The sequence below is a fragment of the Calonectris borealis genome, chromosome 1, assembly GCF_964195595.1.
Source record: "Calonectris borealis chromosome 1, bCalBor7.hap1.2, whole genome shotgun sequence".
Classification (NCBI taxonomy): Eukaryota; Metazoa; Chordata; class Aves; order Procellariiformes; family Procellariidae; genus Calonectris; species Calonectris borealis.
The window spans coordinates 200,556,024-200,579,030 of NC_134312.1; the positions used below are offsets into that span (position 1 = coordinate 200,556,024).

General features: G+C 44.8%; 1 protein-coding gene across 2 annotated transcripts in view; it reads left to right on the plus strand.

Annotated features, from left to right (window-relative positions):
* The window catches only part of LATS2 (large tumor suppressor kinase 2), a 52,355-nt gene extending 44,281 nt beyond the window's left edge, over positions 1 to 8,074 (plus strand). For both annotated transcript variants that reach the window (XM_075139939.1, XM_075139940.1), the window contains 4 exons: positions 1,129 to 1,711; positions 2,343 to 2,525; positions 3,789 to 3,895; positions 4,662 to 8,074. In XM_075139939.1, coding sequence (XP_074996040.1) covers positions 1,129 to 1,711; positions 2,343 to 2,525; positions 3,789 to 3,895; positions 4,662 to 5,156 — 1,368 coding nt within the window. In that variant the 3' untranslated portion in view covers positions 5,157 to 8,074. The remainder of the gene's footprint in view (positions 1 to 1,128; positions 1,712 to 2,342; positions 2,526 to 3,788; positions 3,896 to 4,661) is intronic.
* The last annotated feature ends 14,933 nt before the right edge of the window (positions 8,075 to 23,007 follow it).

Below are 23,007 nucleotides of genomic sequence, written 5' to 3' on the forward strand. Positions count from 1 at the left end.
CCATTGCCTCTTCCCACGAGGCACTAATCTTCTTCTCAAAGTGCTTCAGTTGATGCCAGTTAATTCGGGATTTTGGAAGTGGGGTATGCAGAAAGAAAGGGGCTGTTGAAGATGAGTTGTCAGAGGATCCCAGGGATCAGCCCAGGGGCTTCTGCTGGTGGAGGCCACCAGCGGCTCTCAGGAGAGAGACAGGCACCGAAGTTGGCAGAGTTGGCAGTGTGCAGGCTCTGTCTTGAAGGGTGGGGAAAGTCTTGTTGGATACTGCTGCTTCTCCCTTTCTCAACAGGTCTCTCCCCGCAGCCGTGTGAAATGTTACTCGCAGTTACTTGGAGGCTCTCTGGGGACAGGAGGTGGCTGGACAAGCCAGCTTTTTTACAGCTTAGGTGCAGAGGGGAAATAATAAATTTAAGGGGGAAATAGCACCAGGGTCTGGGCTGCAGAGGCTGGGGGGAGGCCAGAGCTGAGGGTTATATGCACGTGTTTTGGGAGGGAAAAGGGAGAAGTTTATAGAACAGATGGTCAGGACATCTACAAAGCTTGAGAGTAGAGGCTGTATATGGCAGAGGAAGTTTCTAAAGAAGGCACTTGGGAATGTGTAGGTCAAAACCAGCTTCTTAAGTACAACACAAAAACCAACAGTCAAACAGCACTCAAGGTAGGAACTGTTAATGTGAGTTGCCCTGGAGAACCGTTCATGAACAAAGTGGACTGATGCATCTAGGTTTAACTTTCAGTTTAAGTTAAGCTGTACTGCAGTGCACATACATACAGTGGAGCGCAGGGGTAAAGTGCACATTTGAAAGGTATAAACCAAGTCTCATGATCAGGTTTGTTGTGTTATATTCCCCTCTCTGATAGTATTGCCGCATACCTCTTCGTTCAGTCAAATGAGAAAGGCAGACCAATCTCAGATACGGCAAATTCAGGTAACAAGTTAGGGCACAGTGCATTTGCTGGTATTTTAGAAATACCTCAACAGACAGACAAGAGAGTATATCTCCCATGAATACGTCTTTTCTGATTCTTGGTTAATTTTTCTGAGAAATGTATTTTGGGAATGCTAGTTTATTGTTCTCTTGCTATGAATGTAACAGTACTAGCTCTTGTGGTTTGCTTTCCTTTGTAAAGGCTGGCCTCTGTGAAGCAGAACAGGAACAAATGAGGAAAATTCTCTACCAGAAGGAGTCCAACTACAACAGACTTAAAAGGGCCAAAATGGACAAATCTATGTTTGTGAAAATCAAGACTCTGGGTATTGGTGCATTTGGAGAAGTATGCCTGGCCTGCAAAGTGGATACCCATGCCCTGTATGCCATGAAGACTCTGCGAAAGAAAGATGTGTTAAACCGGAACCAGGTGGCTCATGTCAAAGCGGAGAGGGACATACTTGCTGAGGCAGACAATGAATGGGTGGTTAAACTCTATTATTCCTTCCAAGATAAAGAGAACTTGTACTTTGTGATGGACTACATCCCAGGTGGGGATATGATGAGTCTACTGATTCGGATGGAGGTCTTTCCAGAGCGTCTGGCTAGATTTTATATTGCAGAGCTCACTTTGGCTATAGAGAGTGTGCACAAAATGGGATTTATTCATCGAGACATCAAGCCGGACAACATTCTGATAGACCTTGATGGGCATATCAAACTGACTGACTTTGGACTGTGTACTGGATTCAGGTGGACTCACAATTCAAAGTACTATCAGAAAGGTAGTGTTCTTAGGCTTTATTTGTGATGGTACTGCGTTAATTATTTTGAAACAAACATCTTGGCAGAAATGCCAGCTCAGAAAACGGAGCTGTGTACATTGACAATGGGTCAATGACAGTATGGTGTGTCTGTCTCTCACTCACTCATTCAATTAGTTTGTTTCCAGTGCTTTGTTTCCAATACTGTTTAAATCCCTGTCAGTAATCTGGCTGACCACTGCAGTAGCAGCAATTTTTCAGTTTATACTTGTTTGGAGGGTCGCTTTTGATGGTGAAGTAATTTAATCACAGTTCTAAAGTAATCCACGCACTTCCTGTGTGTCCCATTGAGGAGCATCGGTGTCTGTTGGCAAAAAGGTCATAAAAATTGGTATAACTAATCTAAATATACTCCATTGTTCTGTATCTCCCATATGGGAGCATGCTTCCTTGCTCTGACACAGAGACATTTTGCTGGTTATGGAAAACCAATTGTGAAGGGGAGGGCAGAAGGAAATGCCTTGGGTTTAAAGTTTAAATGCTGATCTTTAGTGAGAGTAGAAGATGGCACAACTAGATCTAGATGAATACTTTTATCTTTGTGTGTTGTGTTTTATGACCGTGAATGTAAACTTTCTCTCCCATTTGAAAGGGAGCCATATCAGACAAGACAGCATGGAGCCCGGTGATCTTTGGGATGATGTGTCCAATTGTAGATGTGGAGACAGGCTGAAGACATTGGAACAAAGAGCTAAGAAGCAGCATCAGAGATGTCTAGCCCACTCGTTAGTTGGAACCCCTAATTATATCGCTCCTGAAGTCCTGCTTCGTAAAGGTAGATAACCTGTATTTTTCTCCTGTTTAAGTGACCATCAGTGCTTAGAAATGCTTTTTTTTTTTGCCTTAAATAAGCTTGCTTTGGAAGATTGTCGTTCTGAAGGCCACAAAACTTAGCTCAGATTAAGGAGAACAGATTTCCCTACATGTTCCACTGTTTAGGATGACATTGCTGACATTGATGGTGGTCTTACTTTGTGTGTCTGTGTATATCTACACTCTGAGGCCTTTGAATGAGACTGCAAATAAGTGTGTCAGATTATGTTGGCAGTGATATTTTTCAAGTATAAAGCAGATTATCTGTACTCATGGACTACGACTATGACTGCTAGCAAGTTTACATAGACCAGTGAGTAGCCAGCTAATGGTTCTGAATCACTGATTCAGACGGGCCACTTAAATATGGATGGTGGAAACTTGTTGAAACATGTCCTCCAGATTCCCAGCCAGAATCTTGGGGAAACCCAACAAAAAGTCTTCCACAATTTACACTGGACACCCTGCATTCAAAAGCTTGGCTTGAGGAATTTAGACAGTACTTGGTGGCTATCCATGCAGAACAGACATTGTGACTGTACAAAGGAGATTAGATGTTCAAAGTTGTCTGCGAGCTAGATCCTAAGCCTGATCTTTCTCAAGTTGAGAGATTTCACATTGGACCCTACATCATCCAATGACACAAATCTCCATTGAAATCAGTGTTTAAATCCTCCATTCCTTTTCGGAGATCTCAAACGTATGCCTTATTTGTCTTGTTACAGCAATTAAGTGATTGAAATTGTTCCTCTGCTTGGAACTTGCTCAAAAAGTCATCTGTGATTTTCTTCTGTCTCTAGAGCCAGGCTGTGTCTCTTTCAGCAGCTTTTCAAACTAGGGGGGACATCAGTCACTAAACCTTTTTGTTATTCTTTGAGGTCCAGTTTGTGCCAGTTTGTGTAGTGATGTAGTTGTGGGACAGGAGACGAAAAAAAAACTTCATTCGTTCTAATTATGTGATTTCACCACTCATTTTTGTTGAGCATTAAATTTATTCAGAAAGATTCCCAGACAACAGGATTAGATCTTTACTGACAGCAGTAGAATTTAGGTCAGCAAGCAGAAGTGACTTTGTGACGAAGGATTAGGAGTCCTTTGTTTTTAGGTCACAGATTGATTGAGAAAAGACAGAAATCTGTGCTGTATGTTTTGATACTTAATTGCAAGTAGCTCTATACATGTTCTCCTTGGTTGGTGGAGGACAACCTCTTGACTTGTCTTTCAGGATACACTCAGCTCTGTGACTGGTGGAGTGTTGGTGTGATCCTCTTTGAGATGTTAGTGGGACAACCTCCTTTTCTGGCTCCTACACCCACAGAAACCCAACTGAAGGTAAGTTGAAGCAGAATTCCAATCTGTGGTAGCAAAATTTTAACATTTTCCCTTCCCTTCTCCTCCATGCACAGAACTATCCCCTCTTATTTTACTAGAGAAAGGAGCAATGATTACAAAAGCCTGATTTTAAATAGTTCTATGCAGGGACAAATTCTTTCCCAATCAATGAAGATGCTGAATATCAGACTACAACTGACTTGTCCAACTGCATAGATAGTTACTAGTTTTATGAGTCTTCTCAGCACAATTCTGATTTCTTAAGCATGAGTTCATCCATCTGAATTCCTTAGAATGCCTGTCAGATTTAAGTAAGCTGATACGCCAGTGATAATTGCAGTTGGCAATGTAAGTGTTTCAAAGTCAAGCAGTGAGTAGTTTTTTGTTAGAAGGGGTGTGTTTCCTGACCACTTTTCCTAGTTTACATTTTGGAGACGAAATGAAGTAATTCCTTGAAGTCTTTCCACGAACTCATGTGTAAACTGAATATGTTCTCAAATCGGACTATGGGAGCATTCAGGAAGGAATTTGCCTTTTTTTAAAATGGAATTGCTCCTTTTATCTGCTTTCCGACAATGTTTCTTGATTCATTAAAGTAATTATTAACAGCTGATGCAATCTAATCACTGGGTTCTTGAACCTCTAAAATAACTATACAGACTGTGAGTTGACTAGTTATGTGTATACTTCTGTGTAGTAAATGTTGACAATGGGAAGGATTCTGTTTCCAGGATTAGAAGTTGTTTAATACCTTTCTTACCTCCAGGTGATAAATTGGGAAAGCACACTGCACATTCCCTCACAGATCAAGCTAAGCCCTGAGGCAACTGATCTCATCACAAAGCTCTGCTGTGCTGCTGAGGACAGGCTTGGAAGAAATGGAGCAGATGATATTAAGGCCCATTCTTTCTTTCACTCTATGGACTTCTCTACCGATATCCGTAGGCAGCCAGCTCCCTATGTTCCAAAGATCAGCCATCCAATGGACACTTCAAATTTTGATCCAGTTGAAGAAGAAAGTCCTTGGAACGATGCTAGCGGTGACAGCACGAGGACATGGGATCCACTAGCCTCTTCCAATAACAAACACACAGAACATGCTTTTTATGAGTTTACCTTCCGAAGGTTCTTTGATGACAACGGGTATCCGTTCAGGTATCCCAAACCTTCTGGAATGGAAGTTGGCCAGTCTGAGAAATCTGATGTAGAAGACAAAGGTGTGGTGGATCAGACTGGAGCTTGTCAGCCTGTATATGTGTAAATTATTGTATAGAATACTCCAGATAAGACTAATCTCAAATCCAGTAGGGCCTTTAACTGATCCTTTAGGAGCTGATCCTGCAGCGCTTGTTCAGGTGTAACTTCAGGTGAGGCTGGAGTTGTCCTGGGGAGTCAGAAGCTTGCAGGGCCAGGTCCTAAAAATGGCACTCTTGAAAGTTCAGGTCAGTTTTACTGTAAATAACTTTGTTGATAATTACACTTGAAATCCTGGTCTTCACCAAAATCTGCAAGGCCAGCAGTCTATCATTTCTAGGCCTATTTTTATTTGAGGTCGACATCCCCCTACTCAGATTAACATTTACAGACTTCTGCAACTGTCAGCATTATTTTTAAAATGAATAAAGAGCACTTATATTTTGTTTATAGCAGGGGTTTTTTTTCCTACTAAATTATAGGGATTAACTTTGACAAATCGTGCTGCTGTTCTTCTTTTCTACAATTTTATTTTATCCATAGCACTTATTTCACATTTAGGAAGATGCATAAAGCTGAAGAACATGTGATGAAAGGTCTCTGTGCAATAATGTAAGAAAGGAAAAAAAAAAAAAAAAGAAAAAAAAAAAAAAACCTGCTTTCTAATTTTCTAAATTTACTGATGCCATTGTATTCGCACCGTGATTTTTCTTTATTATATGTATTTTCCACATTTCAAAATTGTGACGTAACCTTAAAGCTGCTTTATTTCCTTCTGCTTATTGGAGTGTAATAGAAAGTGTGAGCAAGTGACAATTTGGGTGTGATTTCATTGTCTAGTGTGTGAAGAATGTTGCATGAGCAGTGTTTTTCTATTTGAAATGGCCTTTTCTTGCCATTCACAGGCAGGTCCTGTGGATCCATTTTTACTAAGGGTCTAAAATTAGACCATTTTAAACCGTGTGTTGATAATGTATTGTGTGGGTGGTTTCCTCTTACGATTGTATCCAATATTAATTTTGTAAAACAGATTGCAAAGGTTATAACTGAATAGTGATTTTGTGGTCTGATGTGATAGATCATTTTAGTAAACGTATCATCGGCAGACACGTTTCCCCGCAAAGGATCAATAGCAAGACCATTATTACAAAGCTAATTGTGACAACAGTCTAGATCGGGCTATTTCACGTAGCGTGCAGCACTGTGACCACTGTTTAATACTAGCAGTGACGCAGAGCACCAATACTAACATGTGTAGCTCAACGTCTTCAAAACAGAATGTCTAATGCTGTGCTCCTGTAACACGTCGAGGTCCTAAGTGCGATGAGGCTGATGTTGAGCGCATGCAGCTCCACGGACATCTATGGAACCTGGAGGTACGTGGCTTTTCCAGACATCAGATCCCTACACGTGACTGGCTGTGTATCCGTTTAGTATCCTAATGTTTTAGGCACTGACATCTGAAAATGTTGGCATTGTTCATAGGTCATTCTGTCCTGTTGCCTATAGGTAAAAATGTTGCTGTGATGGAGCACAATAGTTCTTCGTTTCTGTCAAATTGTAGGCGTACTTTGAAATATCAATTCTTAACTATGTTAAAATATGCATTTTTTCTTATATGTGTAAGTGAGAATTATTCAAGGTGATATCAGAATACTAAAGATAATTAAGCCATACATATTTGCATATATATTATATATAACTAAATAAGTAAACACACACAAAAATCCTTAATTCAGATTAGTGTAACAGTCCTATTTAAAGTGATTGACGTAATAACATTTGAGGAAAACACTCCTTTAATGTGTTTTTACTTTATTTTATTTTTAAATCTGGAGCTTCATTATTTTTTCCGTATATTATTCCACATATTATTCCTTAATGTTTTAGCATATCCTATCCTATCCATTGTTTAGATATCTAAGCAACAACATATAAATTCATCAGCCTAAACTAAACAAAAATGATTGTGTATTTGTTTACATTTGTATGAAAGGAATGTTCTGAGGTATGCAGTGCTTGTGTTGTGACAGTTCATGTAAGAATTCAGTATTACTGCTTTTTTATATAGTAATGCCATTTTTTGTTATTTACATCTATCTGACATTCTTTCATGTGGTAGGTTCTTTCTCAGGAACTCAATTTAACTGTTATTTATTGATATATCATTGCCTTTGAAAGCTTCTACTGGCACAATTTATTAAAAATCTGAATCAAAATCTAAAATGCGTTATGTGTTCTTGAAAAGGGTAATTTCTGGCTATTTTAGGGCAGAATTTTTAATGGATTGGTTTTTGTAATGGTGGTGATGGGTTTGATTTATAAACATGAGATCCAAATCTCACCTCTCCTGCAGCATTTGATGTGGGATCTTTAGGTACATTAAGACAATTTCTTCTGTCCTCATGGCCCTTGAGAATAAGGGGCAGGATTCCCAGGTAAAACTTTTTTTGGTGTGACCAGGTCAGTAGGTGGCATAAAATTCCACACAGTCACTTTCTCTGCATTAGTGGCTCTGCCAGGACAACCACAACCAGTGTGCTTGCCCCCTCTGGCTGTTGCCTCTGATGTATTTCTAAAACGCAAATAATTCACCTGCAAATACAGAAACTTCACAACTAAGCAAAACAAGAGAAACTAGGCCAGAAGGAAACAGGTGCTTCCACAATGAATATATTACTCATTCAAAATCTATGCTCCAGGGAACAGGAGCCAACTCCCATTTCACCTAAAGAAGAACTGATTTGGAAAACAAATCTTTTCCAGCTTATCGGGCACTGTCTGTAGAAGGCTCGCATCTTTCTCAGACATTTCAGGGGTAAACAGAAACTTAGAGTAAATTTTATGAAATTTGGAGAAGTAAACAATATGCCATATATTGGGACTGGCTCGGTTCATTCTCAGTTCTGCTGAACTTCCTGCAAAAAGCATCTAATACCTTCTTTTAAGAAGTTGTATCAATTCAATGTTTGGTTAAAAAAGATCTTCCTTAAAAACAAACAAACAAACAAAAAAACCTTAGATGTATTTATTCCTGACTGAAAGTAAGGAGTTTATTAATTCTGAAGTAGTGTTCTTGGTTGTGACATTTGAGATATAATCCTAACTTAAGTCAAGGTTGAACCAGCTGCTGACCTCAGTGAGACAGGAATTTCATTCCTGGGTTTCAGCAAAGACACGTGCAGTAACACCACTTACTGCGTGTACAAAAGTCTAAATAATTGCCTCAAAAAATGTAAGTAATTGCTGTTTCTAGAATGGAAACTTTATAATGCAGAGGTGCCAGTGGCACCAATGGCAGAGGTGCAAGTGGAACTTGCTTTCTGGAATAGAAAGGGCCTCTGCAACCTTTCATACCTGTATTATTCAGAATTCCTTGGCAAATCTGCTGCCAAGATTTGCCAAGAGTCATAGAATAGTTTGGGTTGGAAGGGACCTTTAAAGGTCATCTAGTTCAAGCCCCTGCTGTGGGCAGAGACATCTTCAAGGAAGCAGCAACAATTCTCAATAAGCAAGTTATACCTAGCTTGAATAACATGAAAGCTAAATGAGGGAGAGAAGCATTTGACTTTTAAATGGAAATGGAAGAATGAGGTTAACTGCAGGAAGCAGGCGATAGCCCGGAACTTGATGGAAAATCAGTCTCATAAGTGTAAGAAAATTCTGGTTTTTTCCCTGTGATTTTTGAGGTATGAAATAACTGCCTTAAATCTTTCCTAGAGAAACTGTAATGAGAAGAGGAATTTAGAACATATAATTTGGTTCTATCCCAAAATGCAGAAACATTGGCAGAAAATGGCAACTGTTACTAAAATTATTATTGGCATTAAAAATATTAAAATTACTGTGTCTTTTTGAGTTACTGTATCTTTTTGATAATTGCTTTCCATAGCATTGGTCATTAATATTAAAAATATTAAATCTTTCCCACAGGAAATAATCTCAGGAATAGATAATGTAGAAATACCAACTGTTAAAACACACCAAAAAAAAGTGTAAAAATGTTTTTCCTGGCAAAGAAATCTGCTGCAGCAAGAACATGGAAGTTGTGCCTTCCTCTGGTTTCTGTTCCGAGCAGTGAATGAGCAGTGAGCGGCACTCAGTAAAAACAGAGTCCTGGGCTCATTCTTATCCAAATAAACTGAGGGTCTGATCCGTAAAGCTGTGGTCACCTTCGGCACATGCAGCAGTAGCTCCAAGCCCAGCAGAAGAAACTGGAGCCTGGTGACATGGACAATTCAAATTCAAATGGACTGACGGGTGCACAGACTTGTCAGCTCTCCTGGTTCGGAAGTGCTTTTACTTCAGTTCTGCAAGATGAAAAATACTTGTGCCTGCATCTATTAATTTTTAGGTATGTGAAGAAAATGGGGCTTCGTGAAGCAGGCCTTGTGTGATCTGAAGTACTTCTTAAACTTCAGTGGGGCTCAAAAAACAGCAGGGTGTAAGGTACACCGCATCTCCTGGTCTTGGTCCTGGATCCCCACAACCCAGGAAAGCCCCAGGGACTCGTCCCCTTGGCTGTTGTAAGAAAAGGGGGAATTGAATGTGCAAGGGGTACATGTGGGTGAGGGGAAATAGCTGATCGTGTTCGATCGTTGAGTGGCAGCCAGGAAAAGGACTTTAAAGATGGTCCAGCCTTGCTGCAGCGTGCAGCGGTTACCCCACAGGGTGCGTGTGTCGAGGGGAACATCTCTGTCGGCACCTCCTGTTTGTCTGAGGCTTTTTGGGGGCACACAGCGCCCTCCCCAGAGCGCCCTGCTGGGCGGGAGGGAGCCTGCACTCGTGGTCATGCAGCGAGCCAGACCCACGGGGAGGGAAGGCTGCATTGCCGCCCGCCTCCCACACCGCCTCCCTCCCTGGGCTGCTTTGAAGGAGGGCAGAGCCATGGCTCACTGCGGTGCTGCCGGTTTGCCCAGCCAAGTGCCACAAAGGAGCTTGCCACGTGCCATGAGGTGCTTATCACAGGTGGTGAGTTTTCCCCTAAACTCCTGACTGTGCTTCTGACAGCTGCATCAACTGTCCCACAAATACACTTGTCATAAGTAATAGCTTTTTTTTTTTCCTATTTTTATGCTGTTGGGCAGATATGGGTCTTTTTTTTCTATTTTCTTTTTTCAGGGCAACAGTTGGCTGCACAACTCTGCTCCTTTCCAACAGGAGCACTGATGACTTTCTATGGCAAGAGGGGAAATTGGGCTAGAAAGGAGAAGGATCTGCAGGTCACTTGGCAACGTGGCAAGTCTGATGGGATCTCTTTAGTAATGCAAAGTCTGACGGTGAAATCACCACTCCTGAGGGCAGTAGCTCAGCCTCTCGTTGTGGTAGCCTCACGGTCTAACGAGTTATTGTGTCTTTTTGATAATTGCAAAATACTTTTTTTGATAATAGTATTGGTCATTCTTGGCCTTAATAGCAACAGTAAGCTCGGATTAATAACTGCCTGTGGCTTTCGTTGGTCTGATGACAGTTTCAGAGTAGGTAATTTCACTAAAAAGATACCTGATTGTGCCGAATAACAGAACCATCAAAAAGGAAAGGAACGCACATTTACTCTTTATGTGTCTAACTTTGCTACTGGGTCCTCGTCACAAGGGCAAATGTTCATTACCACATTCTTATGAAAGGCTCAGTTGTCCGATGAATATATACGTACCTTACAGGTATATGCACCAGCTCTTTTTAGTATTTGGTTTTAGCTCAATTTCGGGGGATTGGTAAGAGGTTGTTTGGTTTGGTTTGGTTTTCTAGACATGAAATCTAACAGATAAGAAAGGTCAAAATTCAGGGCTGATTTACAGGATAACAGCTTCAAAAGCATCTGTGTAGAGTGTGGTTTAACCTGATGCTATGATGAAACTCCAGCAGAAGGAGGTTTTTAAAGGAGGAACTCACTTGGGTGGAAACCGGGGAGACCACACGGATACCCAAACCAAATGGGGAGTGACAGAAACAGCAGTGGGTATCAAGGCTGGCTTTACAGCTGCATTTGCTTTGGATGGGGCCAGGGGTGAATAAACAATAGGACCATAGAAATGCCAGTTGGAAGGAACCTCTGGAGATCCGCAGTCCGACCTCCCACTCAGCGCGGGGTCTGGCTGGCCAGTGCTTTGTCCAGCGAAAGCCTCTGGGGACGGCACGTCCTCCCCTGCACAAGGGGCTGAGGCTGAGTGGAGCAGGAGCTGGCTGTTGCCAGCCAGATCTGCTGCTCTCCAAGCCCTTCAGAGAAGCCTGGCAGTGGGGATTGCATGGTTGTTGTTCTTCTTGGCATCGTGGCACTGCACAAAAGCCTCATATCACCATCGAGCATCACACTGTAGCTCTAGGAATGCACAGAGAGACCGTGTCCGGCCAAAAGACCGTGAAAGAAAGTACGGCTAAGGGCTGCGTGAAGGATTACGAAGCTGTTGAGATGTTGGTGCACGTATCATCTCGGCTACGTCCCCAGCCTTTGCCCACCACTGAACAGAGCCGTGCACAGCCAGAACACAAGTCTCACCTGAAAGGGATCCTTTTCAGAAAACGTGCACCCACATAGCCGCAGGTAAATGGGGTGCCTGCCAGAAACCGGATGCCATTTCACAGATGGAAGTGCCAGACGAATGGCAGAGCACTGGTAGGGGTGGCGACCATCTGCTGCAAGCCTTGCGGGCCACCCGTGGCACGTCACCAGGGGGAGCAATGCCTTTGCTGTGCTCAACTTCCCAAGGTATGCCTGGTCCCGGCTGTGCAGTAGGGCTGTAACACTGACACAAGTCAGTGCTCTGCCCCCCAAATGCTTAATACTGGAGCAATTATCTAAATAAAAGTACCTCCCAGAAGAAAGTCGTCTTTCCGTTCCCAGGGATCGGGTGGGGACAGGGAATTCCCTCAGGGAATTCTATCTGTGTCGATGAAGACCAAGTCACTGGGCAGAAAGAGGTGAATTCAAATCCATAGTGGGTTTTTTTCCCAAAGAAAATGCTTCTCATAGGAAAATATTGACAAAATGGAAATATTTTGGGAGAACTTACTGGTGTGTTTACAATCATACTTCCAAAAAATTACTAAAATATTTTGTTTCCAAAAAAATCAAATCAAAGAATGTAATAAAAAGGCCAAGGGCTTGTATTGTATAGAACACATTATATTAAAAATTATAAAAATAAAAATGAACAGCTGTGACTAGGTTGTTTTGATGTTTCCAGAACAGATTTTGGAAATATAATTTCTTGGAAATTTCCAACTGTGTGTTCCAATTTAGGCCTAAAGGATTTTTTTTTTAACATTCAATTTCCCACATAACAGGATCTGCCAATTTAAACTAGCTCTAAGAATAACAAAAGAGGACAAACAAATCCGAGTAATATCTGGAATTAAAATGAACTTAATTGGCAACCTCATCTCGCATGTAACTCTGATGCCATCAGTCATCTTGCCCTCTTTTTAAATTTAATCCATATCCCAGCCAGGGCTAGTGTCCTGGTTTCGGCTGGGATAGGGTTAAATTTCTTCCTAGTGCTGTGTTTTGGATTTAGTATGAGAAGAATGTTGATAACACACTGATGTTTTCAGTTGTTGCTAAGTGCCCTCCTAGTCCAAGGACAGCTCCCGTGCCTACTGACTGAGCTAGGTACACAAGATGGGAGGGAACATAATCAGGACAGCCAGCCCAGCTGGCTAATGGGGTATTCCATACCATGTGACGTCATGCTCAGTATATGAAGGGTAGGCGTGATCCAGGAAGTGCCGATCGCTACTTGGTTATCGGTCAGCGCGGGTGGTGAGCAATTGCATTGTACATCACTCATTTTGTATATTCTATCATTATTTATTATCATTATTCTCCCTTTTCTGTTCTATTAAGCTGTCTTTATCTCAACCCACGAGTTTTTTCTCACTCTTACCCTTCCGATTCTCTCCCCGTCCCACTGGGGGGCGGGGGGAGTGAGCGAGCGGCTGCGTGGTATTTGGCTGCCTGCCAGGTTAAACCACGACAGTCCTTTTTGGCGCCCAACGTGGGGCTCGAAGGGTTGAGATAACGATAGATCTGACCAAAGTGTGTTAAGGCAAAATTGTTATAAGCATCCATTATATTGATTGGTCACAATGTTGATGTATTGGCTGTCAAAGTTGTGGGGCTGGCTCTCAATGTTGGGTCATGTAATACCTTGCTTGCAGTATATGTTCCCGTTTGTGCTGTTTACCATTATTCGGAACTGGGCCAAGATTATCATTTTGTTGCTGTTTTATGAGGTGATAAAATCATTGGTCGTAAGTCTAATCTGGTATCTGTACTCGGCACTGCCATCATTTCTGTACCTCGGGAAGCACCTCTTAGAAATTATTGGTAATTGCACTTGTTTCTCCTCGGAGAATGAATTTAAGGGGGAGACGGGATGGGACACTCTCTCCCACTTGTTCATCTTCCCTTCCATATCGTCAGAAACTCCTTTTTCTTCTATCCTCTTCACAAAGATGTCCACAATATTCCCTGAGAATTTTGAATATCCTTGGGATGCTCAAACAAGCATGTTCATATTGGTACTATGTCTCCTGAATGTGGTTCAGGCCTTGTTTAGGGTTAAACAACTATTCAGGAATACTGTCCAGAGATCAACCCTCAGGAACAAGAAAAGAGGGAGGGCAAGCAGCGGTGCCTCATTGGGGCAGGCGGAGCGGCGAGTCTCGGGGGCGGCTACAGACACGGTGGCTACTCAAAACCCCACGACAGGCACTGCGGCTACTCCAACCCCCACGACAACCCCTGTGGCTACTCAAACCCCGGCAACAGTCACCGTAGCTTCTCCAACCCCTGCGACAGGCACTGCAGCCACTCAAGCTCCGGCAACAGGCACTACAGTTACTCCAACCCCCATGACAAGCACTGCAGCTACCCAAACCCCAGCAACAGGCACTACAGCTGAACCAGAGGACCAACCCTTGCTGGTATCCGTTGCCCCTGTACAGAAGAGGAAATCTTGGAAGCGGAGATCAGGTCGTTTAGAAAGGGATGATGAAAGAGCAGGGCCATCACAAGGAGAGGAGGAGGAAGAGGAAGAACTCATAAACGAGACGGAAACCACCCGATCCCTATCCCTGAGTGAGCTGAGAGATATGCGGAAAGATTTCAGCCGTCGTCCAGGCGAGCATATTGTTACCTGGCTGCTCCGATGCTGGGATAATGGGGCCAGTAGCCTGGAATTGGAGGGGAAGGAAGCCAAACAGCTGGGATCCCTTGCTAGGGAAGGAGGCATTGACAAAGCAATTGGAAAAGGGACACAGGTCCTCAGCCTCTGGAGGCGACTGCTGTCAGGCGTGAAGGAAAGGTATCCCTTCAAGGAAGATGTTATATATCGCCCAAGCAAATGGACCACTATGGAGAGAGGTATCCAGTACCTGAGAGAACTAGGCGTGCTGGAGGTGGTTTATAGTGACCTGAACGACAACCAAACGCCCAAAGATCCAGATGACGTCCAGTGCACGCGACCCATGTGGCGGAAGTTGGTACGGAGCGCACCAGCATCGTACGCCAGTTCGTTGGCAGTACTGTGCTGGAAAGAGGAAGAAGCACCAACGGTGGATGAGGTGGTTAGCAGACTTCGGGATTTTGAAGAAACTATCTCCTCCTCCCTTGTCTCGGCTGTAGAGAAGCTGTCCCGAGAGGTCCAGCAACTCAAAGACAATAGGTCCTATTCTCCACCTGTACAGACCAGTATCTCAGCCATTAGGAGTCAGCGTTTTTCTCCTCAAGAGAGAGGATATAGAAGGTACACACCACGGGGCACCCTGTGGTTTTACCTGCGTGACCACGGAGAGGACATGAGGCAGTGGGATGGAAAACCTACCTTGACCCTAGAGGCACGTGTACGTGAGTTGCAAGGAAAAACAATCACACAAGGGGGTTCTCCCAGGAAAAATGCTGCTCCAGTTTTCAGGAAAACCCTGTCTCACGACGGTCCAGTTTCCAGTGAACAATTCCCCAGACAGAGTAGAAGGGCTGATCTTACTTTGGACTGTAATGAAGGAATTCTTGACTCACGTTTGCAAGAAGTGAGAAGCGGATACTATGACCAGAACTAGAGGGGCCCTGCCTCCGGCCAGGTGGAGGAAAGGGACAACCGGGTTTACTGGACTGTGTGGATTCGATGGCCTGGCACATCAGAGCCACAGGAGTGTAAGGCTCTCGTAGACACCGGTGCACAGTGCACCCTAATGCCATCAAGCTATAAAGGGGCAGAACCCATCTGTATTTCTGGAGTGACAGGGGGATCCCAAGAGTTAACTGTGTTGGAGGCCGAAGTGAGCCTGACCGGGAACGAGTGGCAGAAGCACCCCATTGTGACTGGCCCAGAGGCTCCGTGCATCCTTGGCATAGACTACCTCAGGAGAGGGTATTTTAAGGACCCAAAAGGGTATCGGTGGGCTTTTGGTATAGCTGCCCTGGAGACGGAGGAAATTAAACAGCTGTCCACCTTGCCTGGTCTCTCAGAGGACCCTTCTGTTGTGGGGTTGCTGAGGGTTGAAGAACAACAAGTACCAATCGCTACCACAACAGTGCATCGGCGACAATACCGCACCAACCGAGATTCCCTGATCCCTATCCATGAGCTGATTCGTCGACTGGAGAGCCAAGGAGTGATCAGCAAGACTCGCTCACCCTTCAACAGTCCCATATGGCCTGTGCGAAAGTCTAATGGAGAGTGGAGACTAACAGTAGACTACCGTGGCCTGAACGAAGTCACGCCGCCACTGAGTGCTGCCGTGCCGGACATGCTAGAACTTCAATACGAACTGGAGTCAAAGGCAGCCAAGTGGTACGCCACAATTGACATTGCTAATGCCTTCTTCTCCATCCCTTTGGCAGCAGAGTGCAGGCCACAGTTTGCTTTCACTTGGAGGGGCGTCCAGTACACCTGGAACCGACTGCCCCAGGGGTGGAAACACAGCCCTACCATTTGCCATGGACTGATCCACACCGCACTGGAACAGGGTGAGGCTCCAGAACACTTGCAATACATTGATGACATCATCGTGTGGGGCAACACAGCAGAAGAAGTTTTTGAGAAAGGGGAGAGAATAATTCAAATCCTTCTGAAAGCTGGTTTTGCCATAAAACAAAGTAAGGTCAAGGGACCTGCACAGGAGATCCAGTTTTTAGGAATAAAATGGCAAGATGGACGTCGTCAGATCCCAATGGATGTGATCAACAAAATAACAGCCATGTCCCCACCGACTAGCAAAAGGGAAACACAAGCTTTCTTAGGCGTTGTGGGCTTTTGGAGAATGCATATTCCAAATTACAGTCAGATCGTAAGCCCTCTCTATCACGTGACCAGGAAGAAGAACGACTTCAGATGGGGCCCTGAGCAACAACAAGGCTTTGAACAAATTAAACAGGAGATAGTTCATGCAGTAGCCCTTGGGCCAGTCCGGGCAGGACAAGATGTGAAGAATGTGCTCTACACCGCAGCCGGGGAGAATGGTCCTACCTGGAGCCTCTGGCAGAAAGCACCAGGGGAGACTCGAGGTCGACCCTTAGGGTTCTGGAGTCGGGGATACAGAGGATCGGAGGCCCGCTACACTCCAACTGAGAAGGAGATATTGGCAGCATATGAAGGGATTCGAGCTGCTTCGGAAGTGGTTGGTACGGAAGCACGGCTCCTCCTGGCACCCCGACTGCCGGTGCTGGGCTGGATGTTCAAAGGGAGCGTCCCCTCTACACATCATGCAACCGATGCTACGTGGAGTAAGTGGGTCGCACTGATCACACAACGGGCCCGAATAGGAAACCCCAGTCGCCCAGGAATCTTGGAGGTGATCACGAACTGGCCAGAAGGCAAAGATTTTGGAATATCCCCAGAGGAGGAGGTGATACGTGCTGAAGAAGCCCCACTGTATAATAAACTACCAGAAAATGAGAAGCAATATGCCCTGTTCACTGATGGGTCCTGTCGCCTTGTGGGAAAGCATCGGAGGTGGAAAGCTGCTGTATGGAGTCCTATACGCCAAGTTGCAGAAACTGCTGAAGGAGAAGGTGAATCGAGCCAGTTTGCAGAGGTAAAAGCCATCCAGCTGGCCTTGGACGTTGCTGAACGAGAAAAATGGCCAGTACTCTATCTCTATACTGACTCATGGATGGTGGCAAATGCCCTGTGGGGGTGGTTGCAGCAGTGGAAGCAGAACAACTGGCAGCGCAGAGGTAAACCCATCTGGGCTGCCGCATTGTGGCAAGATATTGCTGACCGGGTAGAGAACCTGGTTGTAAAAGTACGTCACGTAGATGCTCACGTACCCAAGAGTCGGGCCAGTGAAGAACATCAAAACAACCAGCAGGTGGACCGGGCTGCTAAGATTGAAGTGGCTCAGGTGGATCTGGACTGGCAACATAAGGGTGAATTATTTATAGCTCGGTGGGCCCATGATGCCTCAGGCCATCAAGGAAGAGATGCAACATATAGATGGGCTCGTGATCGAGGGGTGGACTTAACCATGGACGCTATTGCACAGGTTATCCATGAATGTGAAACGTGCGCTGCAATCAAACAAGCCAAGCGAGTAAAGCCTCTTTGGTATGAGGGACGATGGTTGAAATACAAATATGGGGAGGCCTGGCAGATTGATTATATCACACTCCCACAAACCCGCCACGGCAAACGCTATGTGCTCACCATGGTGGAAGCAACCACCGGCTGGCTAGAAACATACCCTGTGCCTCATGCCACTGCCCGGAACACCATCCTGGGTCTTGAAAAGCAAGTCCTATGGCGACATGGCACCCCAGAAAGAATTGAGTCAGACAACGGGACTCATTTCCGAAACACCCTCATAGACACCTGGGCCAAAGAGCATGGCATTGAGTGGGTCTATCACATCCCCTACCATGCACCAGCCTCTGGGAAAATCGAACGATACAACGGGCTGTTAAAGACAACACTGAGGGCAATGGGTGGTGGGACATTCAAGCATTGGGATACACATTTAGCAAAAGCCACCTGGTTAGTCAACACTAGGGGGTCTGTTAATCGAGCTGGCCCTGCCCAATCAAGACTTTTACGTACTGTAGATGGAGATAAAGTCCCTGTCGTGCACATGAGAAATATGCTGGGGAAGACAGTCTGGGTTACTCCTGCCTCTGGCAAGGGAAAACCCATCCATGGGATTGCTTTTGCTCAAGGACCTGGGTGCACTTGGTGGGTGATGCGAAAGGATGGGCAAGTCCGGTGTGTACCTCAAGGGGATTTGATTTTGGGTGAAAATAGCCAATGAACTGAATTTTATGATGTCAATTGTTATATGATATTGTATATCATTATTTCTATGGTTGCTATCAATGGTATAGCAGTGAAAATCACCCAGATTAATGAAGAATGAACTAACTCCGATGAAACCGAGCAAAGTGCAACGATGATAGAACTGGACGAGTGCAGCAGTACCGAAATGAGAACTGGCTTCAGGATGCAACAGCCCAACACCACACACCATCCTTCTGGCCCTGAAAGACTGTTATGACAGATGGAGCCCAAAGTTGTGGACTAAAAGAACTCAATGGACATTTATATATATTTATGTGTATATATGTATGTATATGTATTATATGTATATATGTATGTATATGTATTATATATGTATATATATAAAAAAGATAGTGGTGATTAATTGAAAGGTATCGAAAAATGTGAGACCTAAGCATAACGTAAATGGTATGGAATAAGGGGTGGATACTGTCCTGGTTTCGGCTGGGATAGGGTTAAATTTCTTCCTAGTGCTGTGTTTTGGATTTAGTATGAGAAGAATGTTGATAACACACTGATGTTTTCAGTTGTTGCTAAGTGCCCTCCTAGTCCAAGGACAGCTCCCGTGCCTACTGACTGAGCTAGGTACACAAGATGGGAGGGAACATAATCAGGACAGCCAGCCCAGCTGGCTAATGGGGTATTCCATACCATGTGACATCATGCTCAGTATATGAATGGTAGGCGTGATCCAGGAAGTGCCGATCGCTACTTGGTTATCGGTCAGCGCGGGTGGTGAGCAATTGCATTGTACATCACTCATTTTGTATATTCTATCATTATTTATTATCATTATTCTCCCTTTTCTGTTCTATTAAGCTGTCTTTATCTCAACCCACGAGTTTTTTCTCACTCTTACCCTTCCGATTCTCTCCCCGTCCCACTGGGGGGCGGGGGGAGTGAGCGAGCGGCTGCGTGGTATTTGGCTGCCTGCCAGGTTAAACCACGACAGCTAGGAATGGGATTCGGTACGGAGGTTGTGATGCGCTGGGCCGGTGTCTGCACCGTCCTTCGGCGGAGGGTGTCACATGCCGGGGGGACAGTCCACGCGCTCACAAGCAGCGCAGTCGCGGCACCCTGCCTGACAGGGGGCTTAAGCCAAGCTGCTGGACTTGCACCACAGCAGCCGATACCTGTGGCTGAGCCGATGGCTGGGAAGCATCACTCTGTAAAGTGCCAACACGAGACAAGCAAGGGCTTATTTACCCAGGCTCGTAGCTGAGGGATTGACACCGCTGCGCACACAGTTTGCTTTAGTTTATTGAAATGCTGTGGTTTGCTGATTTGTAAATGTTTTTTTTCCTATTGTGATTCAGCTCAGAGTGATGGTGGTCACTGGAATCGGCGTCCCGAGTGGCTGCGTGTTTGCAGCAATGCAGGAACGTTTTGTTACTGTTGTTTTCAAAATGAACCATAGTCCAGATCTGCTTTGCAGCTTTCCCGATGGAAGGTAAAAAGCAGTATAGATGAAAGACATAGTGATGTGAAAGCATTTCAGGGTTGGCAAGTTTAAGGCATCCTGACCTAAGGCCGTGAGCAGACTGGAAGGAGTGAGCATATTGCAAGGGCATGACTTCTGTGTGGGCTATACCTGTTCTGACAGAAGTGGACCAGGGACTTATCACCACTCCTGAAGCCAAGTGGTACCAATGGGCTTGTGTCCACGCTCACTGGGACTAGTGTCCCACCCCCCAGGGATGTTTTTCTGTCCCCGCCGGCTGGGACAGCCTAACACAGGGCCAGCGAGGAGCTGAGCAGTGCGGATGGTCATGGCCCAAGAGGTTTGTCGTCTCGCCGTTAGAGAAGGACACAGTATGGGGGCCGTGCAGCCTTCCATGGCGATAGCCAAGCCTATGTCTCCGCTGTCACAGGCAAGCACAGCACGTCAAGTGCCTGGCAGATGTCAGGCTGAGCATGGCACATGATGCCGCAGGAAACAATGTTCTGGGGCGCCTCCATCTTTCCTGTCCCCACAGACTGTTGCTGTTTGACAGAAGGGCCTACTGGTGCTCCTTGACTGAAAACAAAGCCCACATAGTCATGGCAATCAAGAGCAATCCCCGCCATATGTAGCTGCCTAGCCAAAGCCAATTCCATGTTCCTAATCTTGCACTTGGTCCTGGTAATTAATACAGTCATGACCTTGACGCCTAATTACTCAAAGTCACAGTAAAATGAAGAACCTCGAGCAGGTTGGAGGCAACGTACTAGAGGCAGTCTGCTGAGCGACCATGATTTGCAGTGCCTCTGTGCTTTACTCTTGTGTTTGGTCTCTGTTAAATTGAGCCTACTTCAAAATCTCCTACATAGGGTGAGAAACTTGGTGGCAAGCTGCAAAACTGTAATTGCTCGGTGCGGAGATTGCTTGGAGGGATTTTTACAGCTGGTTCGGGAATCAGCTGATTTAATAAGTGATTTTGCCAAAGCAGTGTAAATTGCTTCCAGCACATTCCTGCTTTGGTTCCTGCTCCACCTCAGCTGTAAGACACCTTGAGGTGACATTACGCTGCCCTAAGCAGCCCGGTCTGAATTCAGCATGGGTGGTTGGACTAGAGACCTGGGACTGGAGACCCTTCCAACCCAGAGGAGTCTGTGGCTCTGGGCCAAGGATGGCCAGGACCTGCTGGAGTTCCCCCAGCCAGAGGGTGGAAGTCTCAGCAGCAGAAAAAAGAACCAATAAATAAGATGGAAAACAGTTTATCTGGAAGGAAAAATCCTCTTTTCTAGCAGCTGAGAACCATTAGGGAAAATGAAGCATGGCTGTACCCAGCGAGAAGAAGAAAACAGTTTATGATTAGTGAGCCTTGGAGTAACTTTGTGGTTCCCTGCTCAGGAAGAGTGCTGGTGCAGTACAGACAGGCCAACCCCAGCGACAGCAGCTGGAGTTCAAGGGATAGGGAGGAAACTTTCCAAAACGGATTGCAGATCTCTGGTTTTCCCCCCTCTTTTCTAATACATTTAAATTCACTTTGCAGCTAAATGACTGGCTTAAATTAAATGATTAACATCCTCACTCTTACATAAAGCTTCCTCATCCCTTTATTACGAATTTAAACGTTACTTTGCATTTTCTGAGTGTCAAAATACATAATCAGGCTTGACTTCCTTTTGAGAAATATCAATAAAATAACAGCTTCTACGGTCAGGCTCTGGCATGGTTCCCAGTTATTGAGCGACTTGAAACAACGTTTGTCATTGCTAAAATCCATTTTTTAATATAACATGAAATAGGCTATAGAAGTTTAACTGCTGCCCTCTTTTGGGTAATTACTGCTTGTCTCTGTCGAGATCCTCTACCACAGATACTGAATTATCTCAGCGTTGGAAGCACAGTGATGGAATGGTTTTGTACATAGCATAATATCCTTCAATACCCCAAATTCCACATGCTGTTTGTACCCTCCTTTACCATTAACAGTGGCTTGCCTATGAAGGACTTCTGCAGCCAGTGATGGTTTCTGTGTCTCCTCGTTGTTCTTCTACGGTTCCTGTGGGCACTGAACAGCTCTGTGCTGCAGGACACTATGGATCACAAACTCATATTGTCAGCATGAGTTTTAATTGCTTACAGAATACCTGGGAGAATAACGTAGGTTCATCCAGTCTCCATAGCCTGATTTTCAGATGGCTTTCTCTTGTTCTGGGAAGCCCATAGTTAATATGTACTTCTATTAACATGAACATATTGTGCTTCTATTAAGACTCTTTCCCCTGGTGTCTGTATTTATTTTTAAAGCGAATAACAGCAGTTAAGTGGTCACAAGGGGGATACCAGAATCTGTCAGATTTAGGATGGTAAATGTCCCAAGACAAAAGCAGTAGAAATGTAGAGGCAGAGAAGGATGTTTAAAGCCCAGTAAAAAGACATTAAAGAACACCTGTGCCTTTGCAAATCAGCTTCTAGTTTATTTTTAAATCCTGGGATATGAATCAAATGTGAAGCATTTCCCTTTGAGTCCCTGCACAGGGCAGCTATAGCTGATCAGCCCCCCTGAGAAGAAGCAAGAGGTGGCCAGTATGGAATCAGCGGAGATTTTTTGGGAAAACGCTTGTCCCGGGGTGGCACGCTTCCGTCCTCTTTCACACTGGCTGTCGGTGGACAAAAAGTGAAATAAGGGGAGATGCAGGTTCAGGAAATGTGTTGTCATGTGATCCCTCCAATCTGCCTTTGCCTTTGGCTTCACTTTTATCACTGAGGTTAAGCAGAGGAGATGCAAAGGCTTGTCACTAGGATTATTTTTCCTTCCCCATCACGGTTCTTCCTGACAGACTCTTGAGCAGTGGGTTGAAAGATGGATGTCTCGTGTCATACCTTTGAAAGGAGCTGAAACCCAGTTCCTAAAAGGTGCTTACACGCATTTGATTTCTTAGATACCTCTTGCCTCATTTAGACAGCCCTGGCAACTCTCAGGTTGCTGCACAGCTGCCACAAAAGCCCCCCTAAATCCAAATCCCATGACGTCCCTGAATTCATGGGACAGAGACTCTCAAACACCAAACCTTGCCCCACTCCTTACAACCTGCTGAGGGTCCTTCTTCAAGCTGATGCCAGATTGGCACAAAACGAGATTCTCAATGAAGACAAGGGTGTGCTTACCTGACCATCAGAGCCCATTTTGTTAGACATGTTCTGGGTATCTCTGA